This window comes from Gasterosteus aculeatus, chromosome Y (assembly GCF_964276395.1).
Source record: "Gasterosteus aculeatus chromosome Y, fGasAcu3.hap1.1, whole genome shotgun sequence".
Lineage (NCBI taxonomy): Eukaryota > Metazoa > Chordata > Actinopteri > Perciformes > Gasterosteidae > Gasterosteus > Gasterosteus aculeatus.
In genome coordinates, this window is record NC_135709.1 from 9188524 (window position 1) to 9214315 (window position 25792).

The 25792-nt window shown below is 45.2% G+C and overlaps 1 protein-coding gene across 2 annotated transcripts; it reads left to right on the forward strand.

The window, feature by feature from the left end:
• The first annotated feature begins 3014 nt into the window (after positions 1–3014).
• Positions 3015–13917, forward strand: LOC120812495 (dual specificity tyrosine-phosphorylation-regulated kinase 4-like). Of its 2 annotated transcripts, none has more exons than XM_040168565.2 (14): positions 3015–3484; positions 5282–5365; positions 6732–6884; positions 7117–7267; positions 7494–7657; positions 8448–8584; positions 9211–9351; positions 10300–10438; positions 10606–10687; positions 10813–10985; positions 11069–11129; positions 11321–11450; positions 12126–12262; positions 12538–13917. In XM_040168565.2, exons 1-14 carry the CDS (start codon positions 3461–3463, stop codon positions 12813–12815), a joined length of 1854 nt encoding a protein of 617 aa, XP_040024499.2. In that variant the 5' UTR covers positions 3015–3460; the 3' UTR covers positions 12816–13917. The 2 variants fall into 2 exon arrangements, with proteins under 2 accessions (XP_040024499.2, XP_040024500.2); XM_040168566.2 differs by having other exon boundaries at positions 3018–3484; positions 12541–13917.
• The last annotated feature ends 11875 nt before the right edge of the window (positions 13918–25792 follow it).

The window sequence follows — 25792 nt, forward strand, 5'->3', positions numbered from 1 at the left end:
TCTACTGAGCGATCCCTCGCTCTGGCCCTTTCGAGGAGCCAGTCGTAGCCGACTCGGTGCTGCAAGTCTTAATGGGTTTTGGTTACACTCAGAAGGGAGTCTATGTCTCTGGAGCTAGGCATGGTGCGAACTATACCTCTTTCTAGCTGATCTGCGGCGTACCAGGCGGGAACATCTCCCATTTCTAGTGTGTTTTCCCATTCCTGGTCGCTTAGAAGTGGGCAAAATACGTCCCCTTCTTGGGTCGTTGCGGTATAACAAGGGTTCTGTACTCCCCCTTGCGGGTTAAGGATTCCTCTTTGGAGGGGGCCACTTCTTGTGTTTTTAGATTGTATGAAGCGGGTTTTCCCTGGTTTTATTTGCTCCGTAATGGGGCCTGGTTCTATGTGAGAGTACTGGGTAAGGGGACTCAGGGGTCCATTGGTGGTAAGCTCCGTGATGGGAATGGTGGGGGAGTCTGGGCCCTTAAGCGAGGTCGCCTGATTGGGGTTACCTCTCTGGTGACGCATGGGCCCAGGTCATGTGTTTTGTCCCCAGGTAAGCTATATCCTTTTAAGACTTCTCTTTCCCTTCTCTCTCTTATTTTTGTCATGCATCCCTCGGTGTCCCTTTTTACAAGCAGCAGAACCACGAAGTTACTTGGAATGCCTTCGAACGGTATAGAGTCTATGTAAGCGTCAGTTACTTGCGATGGAAATAGGTTACCGTAGGCTTTGTTGTTATTATGGGCCCTTATCATGATGCCCTCATCTCCCGCATCCCGGGAGTCCTGTATGGCCTCGCTCAGAGAGTAAATTAGCTATGCCCTGATGTTTGTGCCGCTAGTCTTACAGAGGCGTACCCTCCTTATTCTATTTTCGAGTTTCCCTGTATCGTCTAAGGTGGCTATGCATCCTTCCTTGTGGCCCTCTGGGTTTCCTCCCCCGTGCGTTTGAACCCACCTAGCCGTTGATTTCTCGTATATTTTAGCCCCGATAGCCCTTCTAACGTCTCCTTCTGAGACGGGGTCCTCCATTATCGGTTGCGTCCTATGGCCTATGAAGTATAATGGTTTCTCTGAAGGGAGTAGGACCTGTGGGGATTCTCCTAGGATGCCTATTATGGCTCCAGTACTTTTGTCTACCCATAGGTTCCTTTCAGGGTTTTGTGGCTGACCCGTGGCGTCCTTATTGCCTTACGGGCCTGATGTGATTGGGGCCTCTTCAGGCGGGATGGGGGTAGCTTTTTGATTTAGCCGGGTGGAGACCCTTCGATGTTCTAGGTGGATCCAAGTGTGTGGGCTCCCTGAAGGCCGCCTGATCGTTTTTTCTCGCGGGATTTTGAGTTGCTGTGTTCCACAGCATTTGGGTCAGTGCAGGCGGTGTAACCCTAGTAGACCTATCTGATTTTACTCCCTCGTCCCCGGTTGTCTCCCTTTCTGTGGAGGAGGAGCTTTCTTCCCCCGCATCCTCAGCCTCTTCATGGTTTATGATTAAGCCCAGTTTTTTGATACTTTCTATGATCAGATTTTGTATGGGGGTTTTGAGGCCGACATTGATGTAACAATCCTCTTCCTCCGCATCAGCTTGGGCGTTGCGCGCTGTTTGTATTAGGGTCTCGTAATGGCCATTAGGGGTTTCGCTTGATGGATTATTTGGATTGTATGGGGTGGAGGCTGTAGCTGCGCTAAACAGTTCCCTAGGTGGTGTGAGTGGTTCAAATTGCACTCTCCTCTCGGAGCTAGGCCCCACGCTATTAGCTCTTCGTCTTGTTCCTTGTGACTATTTCTTTTATCTCTAAGTCCGGGCCGCTTCTATTCTCCCCGTCTATGGTGCGGACTGCCATTTCCCAAGACCGAGGTTAAGTATGCTGTCTGTCTGTTGGATTGGTCCCGATCGGGAGGTCTATCCTCTGGGTCGTAGCAGACCATTGCTAGACCGACCACGTTTGACCCTTCATCATTTAATTTTATTAAATCTACACCGTCGTCCGTGAACGGGAGGTTGGCTCCCCCATGATGCCATGTGTAATGGCGTTTTACCGGGTCGGGAAAACGGTCGGCCATCGCTTTTGCGACTCCCCCTCCGTGTGAGAGCCACTTGTTACATGGGTTTAATACAACAGAGGGAGCTTCGGGTTCGTATGTGCACATATCTCCCGAGGCTACATATAGGTTTTGTAACACAGCTTGTCTAGGTTGCTGCTGTGTGAGCCGCCTATTTGGGGATCATGACCTTCGGAATCCCGAGGCCACAGTCTCGCCAGAATCATCTGAGTCTCTGTCGCGGCTCATTTTTGATGGGCTTTAAAACGTTTTTAAAGCGATAAGAAAAAGCATTTAAAAGCCGTGGTTTGGTTGTACCGTTGCCGGGGTCCCGCTGCGTCAGTGGAGAGGGAGCTACCCTCAAGGTCAACGTCCGAGATGACCGGGCGGTAGCACGAAAGAGTGATAAGAAACAGTTTGTTCGCGAATGTAACTTACGTCAGCAGGTTGATTCAACCTATTGTAGGGATTCTTCAAGCCCCTTTTTACTGCCGCAACATTTATTTGCTTTTTGTGAGACGTATCTCACTACGTTGTGTGTCGGCTCTGGCGCAGTAACACAAAGTTTTCTATTTAACAACTTTGTTACTGCCAAAACATTATCCTTGGAAAAGTTATTGCATGAATGTACATAAATTACTCTCTAAATGTTTGAAAAAGTGATATGTCGACATTGTCGTGCTTTTTTGTTCATATGATAATGCTAAATGTGGAAAAACTGCGCAGGATTTTGGAACGTGCAACATTTTACAAACGGTGCCACATACATGGAACCCCCTGGAAAAAAAGGCAAAAAACAAATGGAAACGAGTGAAACCATCAGTTCTTGTCAATTCATTCAATTCAAGAACGACTCGATTTACAGAATGCCAACGAGACCACGTGGTGAGGTTTTGCAGGAGTGAGCACTACATTTAACGGTAAAATAAGCGTCGACCACGACGTGCGCGCGTCGGTGTGAACCCTCGCCTGTAAAAAAGAAAAAAGCGTCGGTGTCGCACAGCGCATCAGTCACACGGCACGGTGAGTGGTCGGATGGATAAAAAAACAATCGATATCAATACACCTCCAGCTGTCAGCGGCGGAAACCTGAACAGGTGGTCTGCGCCGGTGCCTCGGCGGAACGTGCCAAAGGCGCAGAGACCCTCCGCAGCTCGGCGCGCTCGCTAATCGGATCTCTTGACGACGGCGGCACTTGCACCTCGCGCGTAAAAGCGCGTAGCTCCGGGTCCGCGGATCCGATCGGTCCTCGGGGATTGTAGCCTACTCGTCGGGGTTGATTCAGTACTGCTGCCGGAGTTGTGGAAAGTGCGCCTGGGTTGTGAGGCTGGACCGGCAGGGTCGGACACAATGTGTCTTGTGTTGGATTTTAAGTAACTCTCTTCCGTGTGTGGATTGGTGAAGCCGCTGTAGAGACTGACGCTGATAACGAACAACATGCTGCCAGAAATAAATAACAAGGTGAGGCATTTTTTTGCCGGCAACTTGGATGGTTGGTAAATAGTAGTTTCTTGAGGTTTAGAAGAGCTTGAAAGTGGTGCTCTGGTTTGTAATGTGGTCGATTTGAAAGCAGTGCGTGACCAATCAAAGTGTCTTTATATTGTTACAACCAAACTTTATCTGTCATTATGTAACTTTAGCATTCTTCTGTAGCACATTTACTATTTTGGCTTTTCCATGGAATAAGAATGTATTTTGCCCAGATACAGGGCTTCGTTCCAGGCTAATTCCATTTTGGGAAAAACCCTCCACAGGTATCCTTTTACGTTGATGAACTAAAATAACAGACAAACACTCACTGTACATTATCGAATCGCTTCTATTGAAACACACCGAGAATGTAAAGTGATTCTCATTTTGCAATTATTCACATTATCTGTGGTCTGCCTCCTTTCTCCTGAGCGCTTGCCAAGTTGTGATGAAAAATTTGGGCATTTTTATTTCCGTGTCTGTTGCGCTGACAGGATTCTATATGTGTTCCGGTGTAAAGTGGCTCTCACGCCCCGTAGGATGACCCTACCTGCAGTCAAGACCCCGCATTCACATCGAGCAGAGTCATTCCTCCCGGCATCTGTTCCCGCCTCCATTCATCTATTTCACATCCATAATGACCGCTTTGATGTTTTCTATTAGCGCCCCTGTGCAAATGGACTGTATTTATGGCCACGCAGGAATAATGATTTACTTTCCCATATGCTTTCTTGGGCAAACATTAATTTTAGCAATCAATGATAGATGTTTCTGTAAGAAAAATACAGGCGTGAGAAATGCACACATGTTTACGTCTGTGATCATTAGCCAGGCTTATGGCATTCACAGGTGACTCACTGTGCTCCTCACATTGCAACGTGACTACATCCTTGTAGCATTGGGGCCGTCCATTACAGAGATTCCTAGTTGGCAAACACCTACGACTTTGTTGACTAATCAATTAGTTGATTTAATCAACAGTAATCGACTAAAGTAGGGCAGCCCTGGAATATGTGTTCTGATGCTGGCTTTCTAAAGGATTGCATCAACGTGACGGGGGAAGCCAAAGAGTGTATACAGGATGTGTTTACATCCAGTAGGTAAGAACTCAGTTCAGCCTCTCGTCCTCTTATCCATGACAGCTGTTAGGGGTTTTTTTTTAATCAGAGGTTTACTGTTCGATTGCAAAGCCCGTTTCTTTTCCAGCACCTGTAGACCACATCCAGCCCGTCACTCCCTTACTATCCAAATGCAGGCATCCAGAATTAGTTTAGCACGCATCCCTAAGCTCTATTTCGCCCATATGGTGTCGGCCAATGTCTGATTAACGAGACACGTATAAGCTGGTTTGGTGTCCGAGTGAATCGCACACAATCCTTCCAAATGCGTGTGCTACTTCAGTAGATTCAGAGCTCTGTCTCTTTATTACTTCTTATTGTAGTGATCTGTAGTGCGCAGGCTTGGTGACGCGTGGACACCCGCAGCCAGACACATGGACGCGCACATGTTCACACACCTGCGCAGACCAGCAGGTACACAGTAAGTAATCTATTTCGGGATCATCTTGACGTCTCGCTGCCCACAGGCTGCGTGTTTCTGGAGAGACGAGGGAATCCACGCAGCAGCACTTATTATTATTCATTATTATTCACGACCGCTTTGGTTGGCCTCTTGGCTTAAAATAATTTCTAAATCTCACCTAGGGAGTTGATTATGTTATATGCAGTGCCGCTATTTGAAGAAAAATATAGCTGTTTTTTTAATGACTTGTTGTCATTCCTCCCGCAGACGTCGCGCCCGGAGGCCTTCCCTCACCCTCACAGGCTGCCGGCAGAAAGCAACCGTCTTGGAACGAACCGACCATGCTCACAGGTCAGCGCTGCCCCCCCAGCAAGAGGCTGTAGCAGCTGGGCACTGGTCCAGCACGAGAACCAACAGGGGCATCATTTACATTTGGTGTTAGACCTACATGAGGTTTAAGGAGTTGTTTCATCAGTGTTGCTGAAGAGAGAGTTAGTCTCTTTTTTGTTGTTGTTGTTGTTGTTCATTGACGTGCATTGAGCTACTCCACAATGTTGTCTCCTATTAGAAATAAAAGACTTAGATATGCTTCGTGCTCAGATGCTTGTTATGTTGTTTTGATCATTAGCCAAGCAGCTCATTGGAAAACAAGAGCCCAATTTAAAATTGACAAACTCCTAAGGAAAATCATAAATGTTGCTGTAGACTTTTGTCCGCATTTATGTTGTTATGGGGTCTAAGTGCAGCTTTTTAAAGGCAGCATGTCCCTGGTTATACACTGACTTAGCTAAGTGTAAAAATGACAGAAAGACATAAATTGCTTTTCTGTAAAAGTAGCTGCTATTCCTAAAACGTCCACAGGGGTCGCACTCTGTGAGTGTGTTAGACCAGGGGGACCGACGACAGCGTTCATCAATAATTTGACTGGTCCAGCCTCAAGTGACCTCCTACCTAAAATGAGTTTGACACCCCTGGTATGATGCCTCTGTTGACACTGATACTATTCTTTGGAGTTTCTCACTTTTCCCGCAGTACTTGGCACAGGGCAGAGGTCTAATTTTGCCCGTCATTGCCAGGGCTAAACCTCGCTAGAACCGTGACACATGTAACCATGCTCCCGGAGCAAGCTGCATGGCAGCCAGTGAAAAGCAGGCCGCTGCTCTCCACCTCCCCCGCAGAGCCACTACAGACAGACTCTGTCAGGACTCCAGCCTCGCGCGTTTTGTCCTCGTCTCACTCTGAACCTGATCAGTAATTCCAGCCGTCGCCGCCTGCTGGGGGTCCTGGTCACCTGAGCGGCCTCGGACGGGATGCACGTGAAAAAGGATGCAGATCGCGAGTTGAGAACACAAACCACCAGCTCAAGCCCGACCGATAAAGTGAGAGGGCTTGTAACAGGGTCATGGGTATGGTGTCAAAAAGAACACCCAGTATTTCCAGATGCATTTGTTGTTTGGAGATGGGCAGTTCAGTGGTTGATATTGGAACACTGTGGGCTGTTCCATACAGGGAATTAACTTGAAAGCTTTCTAGCTGTGGAATTTGGCCATTTTCTTTGGTCGTTTTTCTCACTATGTATTTTTTTGGCGTTAGAATGAGGTCTGCATTCTTTGCCAGACATTTTAGGGTGACTTGATGGTTCTTGACTTCATGGTTTCTAATGTGCATTTCTTTAGTCAATGTGGTGAAAATAAAAAACAATCCCTCTGGTTCACAGAAATTCGGCCCTGGTGCAGGGACCCTGCCCGCGCTTGAGCCGCCGGTGGTCCAGGTTGTGGTCAGCAATGCCAAAAACCAACAACAGCAGTCGGACAACATCTTGCCCCAAATTGCCAACAAAGGGGGCCAAAACAACTACCAGGCACACCCAGTGAGACTGTAGTATTCTGTAGTGGCAGCTATTTTACATTAAGGCGCCTAATGATGTTTCTGATGGAAAGACAAATGAAGCATCAATATTTCTCCGCAGTAGCTAATAGAACTCAAAACTAAAAAACAGCAAACTAGTTGCAGCGAACGGGAAATGTCACTACTTTTATCTTTTCTTTGCCCATAATTACAAAGGTACTTTGCTGTCTGTGTGCGTGTGTGGTATTGTACAGGACGAGAGGTCGAAGCCCACCCAGCAGTTCGGCATGCGCATCGGTACAGCAGTGGATAAAGGGTCCGTCTCCCGCAACAGCAAGATTTTCAGCAACAAGCTGGAGAAAGAGAAGGCATACGAAGGACAAAAGTTACCCATGTCCCCCACAGGTATGACACTGTGGATGAGAATGTAATACTGAGATATTTGCATAGATTTTATCTCACATTGAATCTTTCGGGGGGTTTCTAAGAGAGGCGGTTTTAAGTAACATGCAGTTTGGATGCAGTAAAAATAGCATGCCGTTATTGAAGTCGATTGTTCACGATCCTCCTCTGCTGGCAGAGATGTCATGCATGTAATAGTGACTCATCTCAGCCTCCTCCTTACTTGCAGAGGCACTGAAGAACTTCAAGGACCGGATGACAGAGTTTGAGCAGGAGGAAATCATGGACTACGCAGAGATCTGGTTCCTTGGTCTGGGCTCTCAGAAGATCGAGGGTTCCCAAGGTTCACCGCAGAACTCTGGATATGATGACGGGCATGGAAGCTACGTCAGGGTAAGATGGTTGGTTTGTCGCAAAACAAGTCTTTTGTTTAGTCAAAGCTATGTTACAATGTTACAATTTAATTTTTTCGTTTGTTTGTTTTTTTTACTATTTTTTTGAATGTCAAACATTAGTATATTTAGAAATGTTGTTCTTGAAACTCTCAAACTTTCAATTTCATCTAAACAATGCACACAAGCATCCTGGATAAAGAGGATTTACGCTTTTGCAAATCCTAAGTTGCTTAACAAAGGTGACTAAATATTGACCGTATAGAATCTTGGACTGTATCTCATGCAAATTTGGAGAAATACATTTTTCTAACTAAAACTCATGGTGTTAAATCCCCAGTATAGTTCTATAATTGGCCCTGTGGAAACATTAAAAATGCACCGCCTTTATGTGACCTCAATCCAGCAGCTGCAGACAGTCTGATTGGCGGACTTCATTGTTTTATACTGAACACAATGAACTGAACTGCGGTTGTCCTGCCTGGTGACAACGGGGCGAACCGTCTTGTAGAAATCAGGCGACCGACAGGCCGTTATTTGTTAGACAATGTGTGATGAATGAGCTGTTTAAGGCTGAGCCACTTTCACCTCACTGCTGCAAGCCTGAAGTGACAGCATTAGAAAAGCACAGCGGAAACTGTAGCACGCAGCGGATCAGTGCGAGTGAGCATGATGCAGAGCCCATCAACTGCGTCGTTATTATGAAATGATGGATATTTTTGTTTCAGTAAAAAAAGCATGCAGTGCATAATGCTCCAGTGTTCACAGTGCTCTTCCTTTGTCTTCTTCAGGTGCTGCATGACCATATTGGATACAGGTTTGAAGTGCTCGAAGTGATTGGGAAAGGTTCCTTTGGGCAGGTCCTGAAATGCCTGGACCATAAGAACAATGAACTCGTGGCCATTAAGATGATACGCAATAAGAAAAGGTACCAGTAGACTCAAATATTTAATTTAGATTTATTTCATTTCATTCCAACCATGTCACTTTTGACATGAAGTTGAAGTTAAATAACTTAAACATCACAAGAAAGGACTCAATTTGTTGTGAGGTTTTCCAAAGGCCCAAAAGACAAAAGCATTTTACATTTTAGTCAAATTTGAGTGAATGGTTGAGATTTGGATTTAGCATTATAGAAGTTGGAAACACAGTTAGAGGTCAGATGCATGGGTCTTACTGCGGCTTTGAAAATGCAGATAACCAAATGTCCAAACTGCTTGTCTCAGGAGAACTTGGCTCATTTCTCCACGCAGGGGACAGTGTGTTGTTGACATATATATCAATACTAGTAATACTAGTAAGTAAATATTCAGGGATTGATGTGCTGGGACAAACCCCTCAGACATCATCAACAGCAGAAACGTTCGTAAAGTATAACAAACATTTCCAAAAAGTGCTGCTATTGATCCTTATTTGGTATGTCAGAATTTAAAGACGTATATCATTTTATTGTGGCCCTTTCCCTACCTGGGAATTCAGAAATAAATAATAAAATGAATCATGTAATATTTTAGTATTCAACCTATCTAACGCCCTCCATAAATGCATGTGTAGGTTTCATCACCAAGCCCTGGTGGAGTTGAAGATCCTGGATGTGATAAAAAGGAAAGACAAAGACAACCTCCACAACGTCATCCACGTGAAGGAGTACTTTTACTTCCGAAATCACCTGTGCATCTCCTTTGAGCTTCTGGGGTTAGTGCGCGTCTGGTGACAGTGGACGGCCTCACCTGTTTGCATCTATCTAAGATTTAACTATTTAAAGGGAGACAGTTTTGTGTATCGCTCAGGCTGAATGACCTTTAGAGGACGCCTGGGAGTGTCCCCCTGTCTTACAGTACTGTAACGCAATCCTTTAGTTAAGGCCTTGAGTAGAGCCATACCCAGGCCCGTCGCGACAGGACAGGCAAACCAAGCAATTGCTTAGGGCCCCGAGCTGGCAAGGGGCCCCATGACAACGACTTGTTAAGAGTCAAATGCAACGACAAACTGTGTGAGCGCCCCTTTGATAGTCAATGCAGTAAAGTGCAATGACACCGTTATTGGGATGCCCCCTCAAGGGGCCCCTCACTGCAGGGCTGACTGCTTTAGTTATTGTGCACTTTTTTAATGTATATTTGATTTTATGGTAGTGTGCAAATGTTAAATTGTTAAATTTCATGCACATTATGTGAACTTAAACTTTATGGCTGTGCTGTGGTTCCTGTAGGTTTTGCGTGCACGCAGCGGGGGCTTGGGGGGGCCTCCATGTCCATTTTGCTTGGGGCCCCCAAATTCCTTCAAACGGCCCTGGCCATACCTCTTACCCTTTCTTGCTTTGCGGTGTGAAGGCTCGAGTTACACAGTCCAAAGAAGTCGATGCTTATCACAAGTTGCATGAAAATAGTAGCGGGATCCATTCTGTGCGTCTGTTCCCTCTGAATGAGAGCGAAATCAAGGATTATTTAACAATGTACTTCTCACTCAGCGGATGTTAGAAATGATTCCTGTGGTGCATCATTTTTTAAGTGAATTAGTACTGAGCTTGTTCTGTATATATGGAACAAAGTACTTAAATGCAGATTATCCTAAAGAAAATAAATCATCTCATGAAGTTTAACAACATTGTGAACTAACGGTATCTTGTGTCGTTTCTTTCGTCAGAGTGAACCTGTACGAGCTCATCAAAAAAAACAACTTCCAGGGCTTCAGTCTCGCTCTCATCCGTCGGTTCACCTACGCTCTTCTCAGGTGCCTGCAGATGCTGCACAGGGAGAAAATTATACACTGCGACCTCAAACCGGTACTGCCCTGATGTGGACCACTCTTTTGCACTGCTGATGATAATCAGATGAACTCCCTCACAACAATAAGTGCAAATATTTCTCCATCTTGTTGAAGGTAACGATAATGCAGCTGCAGTTTATAAAAGCAACTGGTATGAAGGTTTTTGCTTCCCCTTTTCAACAGGAGAACATCCTTCTATCTCAGAGGGGGCCGGGGAACATCAAGGTGGTTGACTTTGGATCCAGCTGTTATGAACAACAAAAAGGTAAGAGCATTGAACTAAATTTAGACAATATGTAACAATACTTAACCATGTAGAGATATTCAGTAATTAAGAAATGGTCCACAGTGCATCTTGCAACCCTCAGTCTCATCTGTCTCAACCATCAGTGTACACCTACATCCAGAGTCGCTTCTACCGCTCCCCAGAGGTCATCATGGGTCACCCGTACAGCATGGCCATCGACATGTGGAGTCTGGGTTGCATCCTTGCTGAACTCTACACAGGCTATCCGATCTTCCCAGGAGAGAGCGAAATGGAGCAGATCGCCTGCATAATGGAGGTATGACTTGGAAATAATAATGCATGAAAACTTCACCAACTTCAAACAGCTGTTGAGTTGGTGATGTGATTTTTTATTTACAGGTTCTTGGCGCGCCGCCGAACGATTTTGTTCAGTCAGCTGCGAGGAGGAGGCTTTTCTTTGGTGAGTATTTATTCAGCTTTAGATATTTCTAATATCATATTTTACCCTTTGGTAGACTAAAGGATTGCTAAACATTATCAGAATAAAATGAATAACTAGGCCATGCTTTGCAAGAGGTGTGACACTACTCATCCAATGTGATCAATGTGCCGAGATTACAAACCAATGATGTGTTGGATAATTGTGTGCAGACTCGAAAGGAAATCCCAGGAGCATCACCAATAGCAAAGGGAAGAAGAGACGACCCAACTCCAAGGAGCTGTCGGCGACGTTGAAAACAAACAACGCTTTGTTCTTAGACTTCATCAAGCGCTGCCTCACGTAGGTTTATGCTAAACATCTGGAAAAAAAAAAAAGAAAACTGAACTTCTGTTTGTTGTTGTTGTTTGTTGTGGTGGAATTTAGCCCATGTGAGAAATCAAACGTATCTTGAGCTTGCTTTGTGAATAAGTATTTATTACTAACTAGAATATAGGAAAAAGATAAAGAATACAGAAATCATCAGCACAAGTCGTAAGCACAGACAGAAGTCAAATGACTACAATTCAGCTGAAAAGGGACAGATGTTCCTTCCCCCAAAAGGAGCAGGAAGATCTGACAAAGCTGAAGAGGAGAACAGGAGCTTATGTACACTTCAGGGAGGTTTGTGCTGCCCTAGCACAGGAGAGCCCACCCCTCAAGAGGAGTGTGGGAAAAGTACCAGATGATGTAGGGGTGACCCCGTGACCCCGTGACCCTCCCTTTATGGACCCAGACAATCAACAACATCTAAAAGGTCAGTCAGGGCACGTATGATTTCATCTGTGTCTTATCTCACCCTGGACTGCCTTAAGTCACCGGCTCACGTCAAAGGTCACATTCCTGAGAGCCTCACCCCACGCAGGCTCAACAATTTTCCCCCAACATTTGTCTTCTTGTTTGTTGAGGTTGCTTGAGTGATTATTGAAGATGAAATGATCGACCCGACTTGAGTTGTTTTTGTGTGCGTGTCTTCAGTTGGGACCCTACCAAGCGTATGACTCCAGACGAGGGGCTGCAGCATGAGTGGATCCTGGAGGGAAATTTCAACAGAGTCCGCCCAAGAACCAAGCCGCCAGCGAAGAAGGCCTCCGACAGTTCGACCAGCAAGCCTGGTAAGAGTGTCAGAGTCAGAAGCATTTATTTGCCGTGTATGTTGGACATACAAAGAACAGTCCATTTCATGAACTTTGGATAATAGGCATATTTAAGTAAGAAAAAAACAGCTAAAATAGATCAGAGATACATATGATAGTGCATAATAAAATCCTTATGGCTCAGTTGGAATAGTGACGTGCGGCTCACTCTCAGCAAACCATTAGCTTTTGCCATCGCAGCGGACATTCCGAAAGAGTGTGTTAATTTAATGCATTTTGTTTCCATGGCACAGCAGAGAAAGGCAGCTCAGAAAGCAGCACCACCGACAAGCTGAAGAGAGACGGAACAGCAGCAGCAGCAAAGATGGCTCCCGCCGAACGCCTGCGGCCCATCGGGGCCTCAGCGGAGGAGGAGGCGGGTGAGAATGAGGGGAAGATGTCCACGGATGCCAAGCAGCAAGAAGGAGGTGGGGAGAGGCCCGTTCACATCATCATCAAGCCGCAAGAGGGAGTGGACACGGAGAAAAAGGACAGCCTAGAGTCGTCTCAGTGTTTGCCCCCTATCATATAAAGGAAGTCGTGCTGCGCTCATGACATATGGGAACTGTTGCTCAGGCTCAGTGTGCCGAGGAGCGATCGAGTCGGTGAAGTGCGAGTAAATGAACAGCTGAGGGGAAAAGGGGCCATTTGTTTGGCCCTCAAAAAAACAGAAAATGTAAAGGTCTCTAAAATCCATTTACTACGAACACTGCCATTAAGCTTCTGTGTCTGCATGACGTCGTCGTTATAGACGTCCGAGCCAGAGGAAAGTCTCATTTTCAGAGTTTCGAGTCCCATGTTTTCGACCTCAAAGGTAGGAAGCAAACCAGTTCCCACACGCCGTGAATAAAATATAGATGTATTGAGGGGGGGGCACGATAATCATCAGCAAAAAGGGACATTATTTAATTGTTTTAGGAATACAGTCATAGCCCATTCTTTTATTCTGCGATACTTTGAGTTTTTATGACCGGGAAGTAAATCACCCAGTTGTACTTTTTCATATGAAGGTGCAGTTGCAGACATTTCGCTTATGTGTGTCACCATTGAGATACCAAGCCGTCTGCCAAATACCATTGCGAATTTTGATTATTGATGATAAAAAAACGAATTAATAGTACAGCATCAACTTTCTCACTGTCTCCTGTATTATTTATTGAACACAATCTTTGCTGGGCATTGAAATATTTGATAAACAGGTTACACCATAATACTGTATGTTGTTCTGGGTTACTAAGTTTAAAAGCAAAGTACTACACACTGCATGGTTATAAAATAAATCAAATATTTTGTTTTACATTGTATTCTGTTTTCTTTTACACATTTAGCATAACTTTAAAAATTGTAAAATATTTTAAGTGTGTGGGATAAAGGCTGAGCCAAAAAATGAGTTTTTTTAATCATGTTCACAAAGAACTAATTGTCATATCCTTTTTAATTGCAGAATTTTGTTGTTGACATATTGATTATTAATGATTTCACATATTTATGTTGGAGTATGTTTGAGCATGTTTCATATGTGTTTAACAATTTAATCCAAATATTTATAAATATGTAATTGTAATATAATTTACTATAAATGTATATATTTCTGCTGTAATTTACGGTGTAATACAGGACACATGTTAAAAGAATATTTTCGATATTTGTTGAGGGTTTGGACAAAGTTTTACTTGTGTTGTATTCAAATATTTTTGTCTGTTCTTCATAATGTAATTTGTATTAGTATCAAAACGACAATCCAGTTATTGATAGTTTGTGGTTTGCAGTATTAGACATCTTGCACTTTATTATTGTGTGTGTACACCTGGATTAGAAAACGTGCGATTCTTACCTGTCATCAAGGGTTCAGACTACTCTGCCACAATCCCTTTTATTTGATATAATAATTCTCGTCCAACAATACTGTAAGAATACGTGTTCAAGATTTGGAGCCCGGTCGGGGTTATCAAAAATTCAGCCGAATGACTTCTCTCGTTCTGGAAAATTTATTTGTCAGATCACAGGTCAAGTATCAGCGCTGCGTTTGCAAAGGCAGGAGCAGTTCAGGCAGCACACAGGCCGGAAGAACAACTAACTAACATCAGCAAGAACATCATGTTTTATAACCCTTGAAAGACAGAGAAGGAAATATTTCTATTGGCCCTAAACTGGCGTAGAGGAGGACCTTCCACCTCCCACATCTAAAGATCCGGTCACATCCAATGTCCAGACTCCTGACTTAACGTAAACATCGTAAACAGAGTGTGTATGTTGAATAGTGTTGGTGTGTCTCTAACCCCCCTTTGGCTGGTAAATCTTCTAGTTGACCCGCAGACCTTACATTCCTCAGCCAGGACATAAACTGACTCCCCATCCTGTCAGACTCATGTCTGCCTGCTTGGCAGATCCTGCTTCCCCCCTTACCTAACTCTTAAATCAAGACAAGACAGCGAACCCTCAACTAAACCCATGAAAAGAACTTAACTTTTGGTATGGCAGGGGTATTTTAGCATCTATTGCAGAGGTGATGCATTGGAGACATAGTTGTCTGATACAGGGGATGCAGCAGCATCCACAAAGGGCAAGAACCACTATTGCGATTACTAAGGTCAGAAAAACTGACAGGAAGAAGCCCTTCCATTGTCCAAAGTATTTACCAAACCAATTACCGACGGTGCCGTCTATACCAGAGTGTTCAGTGTCCGTGTAATGCTCTAGTAAAGGATCCATCTGGGGCGGTGTTATTGGGGATAAAAGTGCAGCACACTTGGCCAAACATCGCACACACTCCTACTTTTTCAGCTAATAACATATCCAAAGCCATCCGGTTCTGGTAAGTCATCAATGAGGTGGCCGATAGTTGGCTGTGCACCCCTTCCAGAGCATCTCTCGTCATATTGGTGAGTCGCTGGATATTGAAATGTACATAATTTAGTCGATCCACATTTTTGTTTACAGTTATAAAAAGGAACAATGATTCCCATCCGGCCGCTATCTGATCCGTTAACTTGTATTGATCAGGTACCCCTCTCGGCACCCCAATAGCATCGAAATAAACAGGGGATCCTTCTGTTAGGCTAAATTCTCTTTTACTGCGACTGAATGAATTACGCCTTTTTGCCTCGTTACTCAATGTTTCAGCGGTTATTGGAACTATTTTAAGCGGAACGATGAGGGAAACTGAGGTGCATTTCCCCTGCCACTCAGCTCACAGTACATTAAGTAATCTCCTACCGCCGCAGTACCAGTAGATATCAGAGCGGGCCTGGGTCAATTTGGTCATATTTGTCCAGGTGGTTACATCAATTGTCACATTGCACCATGAATCGGTTAAGGAACCTACGTTCAGTCCCCCTTTAAGATGCTTAGTGAAACAGGTATAATCGCCACTTATGGGAGTGAACATGGGAGGGATTGCTTGTGGTTGTGATCCTGGAAAAATAGTTACCCACGACTTGCAACCTTCACTTGGATTCTCTTTAGTATGTAATTCTATCAGGCAGTCAATGTTACCGGCCTGGCTAAGGACCGAGGGCACTGTCCATAGGCTGGGTCTTGCACTTGCACAGGCCACACAGTCAGCGGAGTCCATTTGCTGGGACGCAGTTGTGATCCGATCCACCCAGTAATTTGTCTGGGAGAACCCCGTCTCTGCGGAAAGTTTGTCGTGGATCACAGCTAGATCTTTTGCTATATTTTGGCCCTTGGGGTTCTCAGTGACTTCTTCAGCCTCGGCAGTAGTGGGTTTCCCCTCAATGTCAGGTGACACGTATTTAAATTTAATCAAAGCCAATGGATCTTTATCGGCTACATCTACTCCTATAACCATGTACCACTGAGTAGGATCACTCTTCTCATGACTCATACCGTAATAGGTGCCCACTGCTCTTGGAGCAAATGGTGACTCTGCTAATCCGGTCACAGAAATCATTAAAGGATTGTGCCCCTTATCCCGAGCCCCCGATTGATCTTGAATCAGTGTAATGGCTTTTTGTAAATCCACCCCCGGAGTTCTACTACCCCACTGTCTCTTGAAAGAAGGCGATGTGTAACCATATGGGCCTGTGTTCCATCCTACCATGTCCCAGGATGTACACCAATGTTTTATGAGCCTCCCCCAGGGGAACAGACACATGTATACATCATATCCCCTCCACTTCTGTTCATTTGGTCCACATCCAATCAGTGAGCACAGATCTACTCGGAACACTTGGGTTCTGTAGGTTTTATTCAATTCTAATGTCACGACACCGTCCACCTTGCGGTGTGTACCCACTGCTCTAACCCTCCGCTGGAGTCCCCTGCTATTTTGGTCTTCTGCTTCTACCTGAGACGTGGTCAGATTGTTAACATTCTGTTCTAAGTTCTTCAGCTGTAATTCCCACCAGAGAAAAGGCAGAAACACTATCAGAGTAATGAAAAGGAGTACTAATCCTATGTTAGCCCCAGTACATCCTAGAGGAGTTCTCATGATTTCAGAGCTTGATCAACTTTTAGAATGCAAGATACTTTTATTGAGATGTAGACTACTTTTACTGCACTGATTGTTAAGAGATGCTTTCTTCCACCTCAAGGGATTAATTCCTTATGGGGAGCCTGAAAACGACTCCCTCTTTTAGCAACGAAAACGGAGTAGCGGCTCCTTAGTTTACTGACATCGGTGTTCTGAGTCTCGTTTACTCTATATTCCTCGATCTTAACCGATATCTGGGCTCGTCCCCCTCCTCGGGCTCTTCTTCTGGACGAACAATGGGTTCGACACAATCTGACTGTACTTCCTTGGACAGCAGGGACAAGCCTATCCTGACATCAGCCAGGGTTCTTTCTGTTGGCGGGAGAGAGCGAGCGCAGTGCGTTTTGTGTATCCAATTACTTAATTTGTCCTCTTTTAACCACACTTTCACACAGTGCGTGGTTACTTCTGCAACTTTGAATGGACCTTCCCAGCGGGGATCAGTCCAACTGAATCTGGCTACTTTCCGTAGTACCCAGTCATCCACCTCCACTGGTGCACCCTCTCCTTCTTCTTCTCCAGAAAGGATCTCTGTCACCTGTTGAGAGATACTCATCACAGTATTATTCAACATTCTCATATAGTCAGATATTTCCACATGTTGGTACTGCAATGGGCTGACAGTGGTAGGCAAAGTGGTTGTTAACGGACAAGGCATCTTTCCCTAACTTAGAGTTAGGACATGATCTTATCCCATACAGCACTATTGGCAGGGCTGCCACCCACGTCAGCTTCGTTTCAGCACAGACTTTAGCCAAACCTTCCTTTATGGTTCTGTTAGCTCTCTCAACTAGCCCTTGAGACTGAGGATGATAAACTGCCCCAAATTTATGCTTGATCCCGAACGTTTTCTCTATTTCTTGTAGTTCAGCGTTCGAGAAGTGTGAACCATTATCCGATCGTATGACTTCTGGAATTCCAAATCTGGGTATTAGTTCTCTGGTCAGCCATTTTACTACGTCTGCTGCTCTTTCTGATTTTGTGGGGATCGCCTCCACCCACCTAGAAAAAGGATCAACGCATACCAACAAATACCTCTTGCCCTCAACTCGATTCTTCATTCCCATGTCTGTGAAGTCAATTACCACCTCTTTCCATGGTGCCATAGGGGCAGGGAAACTTCCAAGTCCAGCCTTCAACGCCACCTTCGGGTTGTGTTTACAACAGATCTCACATGTTTGGACATAATATTTAGCTATGTCGGTCAGGAATAGATGCCACCATTGTTGGGAGATTAACGTTATCATAAGTCCACTGGCACCATGTCCACGACTATGGGCCTCCTGGCACAACATATTCAACAACACCGCCGGAGCCACTACCTTCCCCTCGTGGCTTCTCCACAAACCTTCACTGCCTTTGCTGGCTCCCTTGTTCAGCCAGACTTGCTTCTCTGTAGGTGCAGCTTGTTCTTGCAACTTCACGACATGTTGTAAGTCTAGCTTAGCACTTTCTGGATCCTCCGCTTTTTGCATCATTTGGTGTCTTGGCGTGTATCCTGCTGTGCGCTTAGCCGCCTGGTCTGCAGCATTATTACCTCTAGCTACCTCTGAGGCTTCTGTCTGATGTCCCTTGCATTTCATTACTGCTACTTGCTTTGGTTTCTTTAGTGCGTGGTATAAATCTAGCAGTGGCTGCAGGTGTTTGACAGGAGTCCCATTGATAGTTACAAATCCTTTTCTCCTCCAGTGGCATAAATCAATGTGGACTGCTTGTAGAGTGTAGGCAGAGTAAGAATAGATATTCACTCTTTTTCCTTCAGCTGCTTTGCACGCTTCTGTCAGAGCCATTAACTCTGCGGTTTGTGCTGAGGCAGGCTGAGGAACTATGCCTGTTGTGATTGTTTCCCAGCTTCCCCTTGACCTGTGCACCACAGCATACGAAGTAACAAGTTCTCTGTCTAGCGTCTGGTGACTATGGCCGTCGCAGTAGTAAGTGTCATCAGGGTCAGTTAGCGGCTCCTTTTCTAGCGTCGCATGAAGTTTCATTTCCTGGTCTGTTAACTCTGCTCCTCCCCATTTCCCATCTGAGTCGCCATGTTTCTGGTTGTAGCCTCATAATGTATGTGTGTTTTGGTCAATAGGCTTTGCAAAGCTGATTGTCTTGCCGTGGAAAGTGTGAACGCGTTTGACTGTAAGAACGCAACTATTCCATGCGATGTGTGCACAACAGTCTGGTGTTCCATTGTTATATGGGCCGTTTTAATCAACGCTCTTCCAATAGCAGCTACGTTTCTGACACACGAGGGATGCCCTATTTCCACGTTATCCAGCTTACCACTATAGTACATCAAAACCTTACGATCTGTGTTACCCTCCCCCTTTTGAAACAGAACGGAATTCACAAATCCGTTCTTTTCATCAACATCTAGATGGAAGGGTTTCGAGTAATCAGGGGGGTGCAACGTGGCTGCGCTGGCCATGGCCTGCTTGGTGGCAATAAATGCAGCCTCCGCCTCCCGGGTCCACACCAAAGGCTTTGAGTAGTTTTTATAGCCTGCACCCAATATCAACGCCCTCAAGGGGGCCACCTGCACCGAGAAATCAGGTATAAAATTCTTGCTCCATGTCACAAGTCCTAAGAATTTCATCATTTCTCTAACCGTCGTGGGCCGAGGATGTTGCAAAATGGACGACTTCTGTGTGTCAGTCATAGCTTGCCCTGATGGTGACACAATTCTCCCCAGAAAAGTCACCTTCTGTCTCCCAATCTGCAATTTCGATTTAGACACTTTGAAGCCGTTTTTCTGTAACCACTGCAGAACCGTTCTGGTAGCGAACATAATCGTTTCTGAGCTAGTCCCTGCTAGCAGAATGTCGTCCACATATTGTAGTAAAACAACTCCTTCTGGTAGTTCCAACTCGGCCAAAATGGTCTTCAGAACATGGTTAAAAATTGATGGTGAGTCCACATAACCCTGTGGTAACCGCGTATATGTATATTGGCGCCCCCTATATGTAAACGCAAACATTTGTCTCGAGCTCACAGCTAGAGGGACAGAGAAAAAAGCATTCGCCAGGTCAATGCAGGTGAACCATCTTTTATCAGGGCCTATTGCATTTAACATTGTATAAGGATTTGGGGTGTCATAGTGAGTTGGTACTACAACTTTGTTGACGAGCCTCAAATCATGCACCATTCTATAGTCAGGCTTTCCGGGTTTAGGGACCGGGTTAATCGGGGTATTCCAGGGGGACCCCGTCCTCTCCAATACACCTGCCTGCAGCAACCCTTCAATTGTATTTTCTATCCCTGCTATTTGTTCCTCCCTTAAGGGGTACTGAGGACGGTAAATTGGGACCGTTCCGGTTTTTAATTCAATTACCACTGGGGCCATTGGAATCAATCCCACATCAGCTCCCCCTTTTGTCCAAAATGTATCAGGAAAATCATCTAGCATGAGCTGTGTGTTCTCATGGTCAGTATTTTCCCTACCATGTGTGCGGCTTAGCAGGTGTTTCTCTGGTATAAGTTTTACTTCTGAGGTATGTGCAATACGGTACATGTCATTAGCCTGAGAGTAATGTAAGTTAACATTTTGAGTGGGCACCCAGTCCGTGGCATCAACCCCCGCTTTAACCATCGGCCCCATGTTCTTAGCTTCTCCTCCGCTTTGGATGAGCAAGGTGATGTGAGGAGCAGAGGTCTCTTGTAGCGCATATAGAACTTGTAACTCAGAGGTTAGTTCCACCGCAGCTGCCACACCTTGTTTCCCCACATAGATCTCTCGGACCTTAACAGCAGGATGTCCATGGACCTCGCTTTCAAACTCAAGTCCACTCCACAGGGTGTCATAGTTCTCATCAGGAGACAGCGAATAGTTCATCGTGCAATGAGGAGGATCCGCAGGTGGTTCAGTCGGGTGTAATACCTTGAACCATGGGCCCCAACGGCGGACAGTCTCATGCAGAACAGTTCGATCATAGTCCTCCACTCTCCCCCACCAGACCTCTTCTTCGTCATTCAGCGTCTGTTGAACTTCAGCTTGCAGCAACTGGTGGCCATAAGAGTGGGGTGTGGCACATCGTTGCTGTGTCCCATCCGGGAATGTTACAGTGATACATCCCTTCGTCATTTGCATAATGATATTTTGGGAACACAAAATGTCTCTTCCCACCAGGTTAATCGGGCAGGCAGTGGAAACCAAAAAGGATTGGTCAAAACAGAGCGATTTCCATTTACATGGGACTCGAATAGAAAGTGGCCACTCCTCTGATTGACCCGAAAATCCGATAACTGGCACAGTATTCCTTGATGGTGGCAGTGGCGTGTTTATTGTGGAATACCTAGCACCTGAGTCCAGCATACATCTGTAATCTCTTCCGTTGATCGTCAGAGTCACCATGGGTTCTGGAAACAGGTTACCGTCAGCCGTCGGATCTGGGCACCCCTATGGCATTTGCTGATGACCTGGGGCCTGATGCCGCAGGCTATTACCCTGTTGTAGTGTATGTGGTGCTTGTGGTGGATAGATATCGTAAGGGTATTGAGCTGGGTTGGACTGAGGCCTCTGACCCTGAGGTGGATGGGGGCATGCGTCGGACCAATGTCCAAGCTGCCCACAGCTGAAACAAGTATTCTGTCGTTGTCTAAACTGCCCTCCATTGTTTGGAACTCGGCCACGATTTCCCCCTCCCCACTGTCTTTTCGGTTGCCTGAAGCCACCGTACAGTGGGGCCCCCATCATGTGTTGTGGTTGCGGGGCATAAGGTTTGCGATAGTAAGCCTGTGGAGGAGTGTACGCGGCCTGTTGTGGTTGCTGGCAGGCTGGCGCATATGGGAAGGGAGGGGGGTCTGGATAAGGGTCATATTGAGGTGGCCCTTCCCCCTGAGATGGCGCTGTTGTTTGGGTCATCTGTTTGGCTTCACTCTTGCCCTGGTTCAACTTCTCTCTGCTTTCCTTCAGCTGTGCTTTCGCCAATTGTAACTGAATATTGTTTAATTCACCCTTTTCCTTATCATATTTTTCTTTGCTCCGGTCCACATAGTGTTTAATCTGTGAGGACCAAGCATCAAAATTCATGTCAGACAACCCCACTATTCCTCTTAGTTGGGTCTTCATTGTCTCCGAGACAGATGACTCTATGGCGCCGCGAAGAAGAAGCTCGGTTCTGTGATCATCCATGACACCTTCCCCTAACTTGTTGTCCCATAATTCTCTGACTCTCCTTAAATAACTATTTCCACCCTCACTGTCGTGTGGGGGAACATAAGTGAGTTCTGTGGTAGCCACCTTCACAGGATATTGGAGTCTGAGCTTTGGCCAGAGCACTGACACCCAATTTGCCAGAGGCTCCCCGTCAGGGAGGTCAGAGGTCCCGCCTTCCCCCTCTAACTTCTGGAGGTCAGCTAGTGAGGCACACGCCACAAAAATTCTTCTAAGATCCCCCAAACCGGGAACACTACCCGCACACTGAGCAAGGAACCCACGAATCCACGCTGCACCACCCTTCTCTATTTTAGGTAATGCGAGCTTCATCATGCTCAGGTCTGACAATGCGAGTGGCGCATATGTTGTTTTTTCCCTTCCGTCTCTACAAATAGCCGTTAACAGTGGTAGTTGATGAGAGGCCGGAGCATCCCGTTTGACTTAGGTTTCAAATCATTACATTGATGCACATTCGCTCTGGCTGCATTCCCCTGATAATATCTGTTCCTATTACCTCTTAACCCCCCTGTCTCATGGCGCTCCATCGGAGTAGATGACTGTGGTTTTTGTGACTCTAGCGCTGCTCCATGCTCCTGAAATTCCTCGTCCCAATCATCTGCAGGGCCAGGCTCATCTTCCTCTGACTCAACCTGCCTCCCCCGCTCATCCTGTCCACGCCGGGTGATTGATTGCCGCTCTGCCTGGGCTATGACTTCTAACAAAGTCTCTTCTCCTGCAACTCTTCTTCCCCCTACATTAAATGAGGTCATAGGTCTGTGCTCGGGTTGCCGCTTCTTTCCGACTGTCGAGTGACCCTGTGGTGTGTTAGGATTACTCCAATCGACAGGCTCCGGCTGGGGCCTGTCCTCCAAATATTGTACCGTCTCTGAGAGAAAAGCAGAAACCTTCTCCACCCCATCATTCTCTTCATGTGGATATGGAGTTACCTGTAACAACCCTTTTTGAACTACCAAAACCTGAGATTCTCCTGGATTAGTAGCTTTCCCTTGCCTCAGTGGCATCTGATGTGGTTCATTTAACAACCGATTAGCCTCCGCATATGGGCCTGTCGAGTAAGGAGGAGGCGCACTAGATTTACAACCGGTCTCATGCACTTTCTCTTCTCCTGCTTTGGTTTGCGGCAACTGCATTGTCTTCTTACTCACGAATACCGCATTTATTTCTCCCAGAAATGTTCTACAGTCCACTAAGAACTCATCTGCCTTTTCTGCACTTTTCTTCTCTTTTCCACAAAATCTCCCTTTAACGGCAAGGAGCGCATGCGCTTGGTCTTTTCCTCTTATCGCCATCCTAAGATGGTCCTGCAGCTGCTCGCCTGTTGGTTGAGAATCTGTCTCCCTTCCAAACATTCCTCTTTCCTGCATCTGTGCAACCCACTTCACATATTTTTTTGTTACACATTTCCTATCTTTTTCTAGGGTTTTATCCATAGGTCTCTTATAAGTCTTAAACAGGGCGAAACCCAGAGTGCCTTCTTTACACCTCTCCCATATCGTTATGGTTTCCTCCATTTTCATCACAGGTTATTTATTTATTCACACGTGGTTTTTGAACACAAGAGAAAGGACTCAATGCCCAATACTGTGAACCCAATCAACAACCTTCTACTGTATTAGAGGAATACAGCGCTCGATTGTTGAGGCTTATAACACCAGTTCACTCGTATTGTTTTGTTTCTCTCGTATTTATACCACCATCATTTAACTATGATTTTCCCTTTTACCCTTTAATACATATCCCCACAGATGTGTAATCCGGTCAAACACTTTTCACTGTCGGATTCTCAGTCCTTTTTCAAGTCCTGATACGCCCAGCTTCCAGGTTCGGTAAAACACCAGGAGTTACACCAACCACCCACACATTTCCCAGTATGAAAAACAACAAATCTTTCCCTGTGTCCTTATTTCTTCATCTAATATTCTAACCTGCCAGTCCAAGAATCACACGAGTAGGACTGCAGGACCAGAGGTATCTACGTACCACACGGATTGCAACTTGGATTTCTACATACTAAGATTAACATAAATCCCTGCTCTATTCTAAACTGCCAGTCCACGACATGCAAACGTGGGACCCCAGTCACCAGAGGTATCTACGTACCACACGGATTGTAACTTGGATTTCTATAGACTAAGAGTCGACCTCAGGGAACTCAAGTGAGCCCCGTCGTTCCTTTTTAAACTCTTCATATATTTACCTAAGTCCCTAAACCTAAACCTAAATCCCTACACTATTCTAAACTGCCAGTCCACTGCATGCAAACGTGGGACTGCAGTTACCAGAGGTATCTACGTACCACACGGATTGCAACTTGGATTTCTACAGACTAAGAGTATATATATTTTTACCTAAATCCCTAAACCTATGGACACTTATTCACTTTCCCTAACGTTGAATTCAGTGTGAGTATGTGCTTATACTTTACATGTGATCAACAGGAAATTTTCAAATTTAGTTTTAAATTTAGTGGTCTTATGACGACCTTATTAAGTCAATGGACAGAGACGAATTCTGCAGTTGACAACAAATATTTTTAGAAGTATCCAATCACAGACATTTTATTCATTTAGAACAAAAGGTTGTCTGCTCACCTGATTCTGTTTTGGGCCCTTGTTGTCAATGCTGAACCACGCCGCCGGTCCTTTCGGCTCGGTCCGGAAAACGGACGTCCCCGTCTTTCTTTGTCCAGGTCAGCAAATCACATCGGGGTCACCAAATTGTAAGAATACGTGTTCAAGATTTGGAGCCCGGTCGGGGTTATCAAAAATTCAGCCGAATGACTTCTCTCGTTCTGGAAAATTTATTTGTCAGATCACAGGTCAAGTATCAGCGCTGCGTTTGCAAAGGCAGGAGCAGTTCAGGCAGCACACAGGCCGGAAGAACAACTAACTAACATCAGCAAGAACATCATGTTTTATAACCCTTGAAAGACAGAGAAGGAAATATTTCTATTGGCCCTAAACTCGCGTAGAGGAGGACCTTCCACCCCCCGCATCTAAGATCCGGTCACATCCAATGTCCAGACTCCTGACTTAACGTAAACATCGTAAACAGAGTGTGTATGTTGAATAGTGTTGGTGTGTCTCTAACCCCCCTTTGGCTGGTAAATCTTCTAGTTGACCCGCAGACCTTACATTCCTCAGCCAGGACATAAACTGACTCCCCATCCTGTCAGACTCGTGTCTGCCTGCTTGGCAGATCCTGCTTCCCCCCTTACCTAACTCTTAAATCAAGACAAGACAGCGAACCCTCAACTAAACCCATGAAAAGAACTTTTGATTATCAATACAGAAAATACAATTAATACAATAGATTTATGTCCTAAGTCACCAACAGAGATTGAATTGGACATTGATAGGCTGTGCTCTCCCAATCTCTTAGCTCAGAAACAAGTGATCCCAAGAGAATGGATTGAAGCTGAAACAAGAAAAGTTATGATGTACTCATAAACACTTGTAAAAGTTAAAAGTTTGTTTTCAAGAGCATATGCTTTCATATTGAAGAGACAAGAGAGAGATACGATAAGATATTAATTTAGCACTTTGCAACTTTGTTTTGAAAGGTCCTATATAAATTAAAGTTATTATTTGTCCCACAATGGGGAAATTCACAGGATTGCGGCAGTAAAGTGGACAGTGCACACAAGATACATGGTAAAAGAGCAAGAGCAGCAGTATAATGATAATGATAGAAAATATAAGAATAAAAATATAAATATATGTATATTTTTATTAATTATAATTACCCAGATTTCAGTTTGTTTCTATGTTTCCACGTGGAATAGTGGACACTGTATCTAAAATGATTTGAAAGACTTAAAAAGTGTTAATTTTTGTTAATAAAA

Coding starts and splice junctions, on each gene's coding strand:
- LOC120812495 (XM_040168565.2), top strand. CDS start 3,461: ATGCTGCCAGAAATAAATAACAAG. Junction 9,352..10,299: donor ATCTCCTTTGAGCTTCTGGG/GTTAGTGCGCGT, acceptor TTCTTTCGTCAG/AGTGAACCTGTACGAGCTCA. Junction 10,986..11,068: donor AGATCGCCTGCATAATGGAG/GTATGACTTGGA, acceptor TTTTATTTACAG/GTTCTTGGCGCGCCGCCGAA.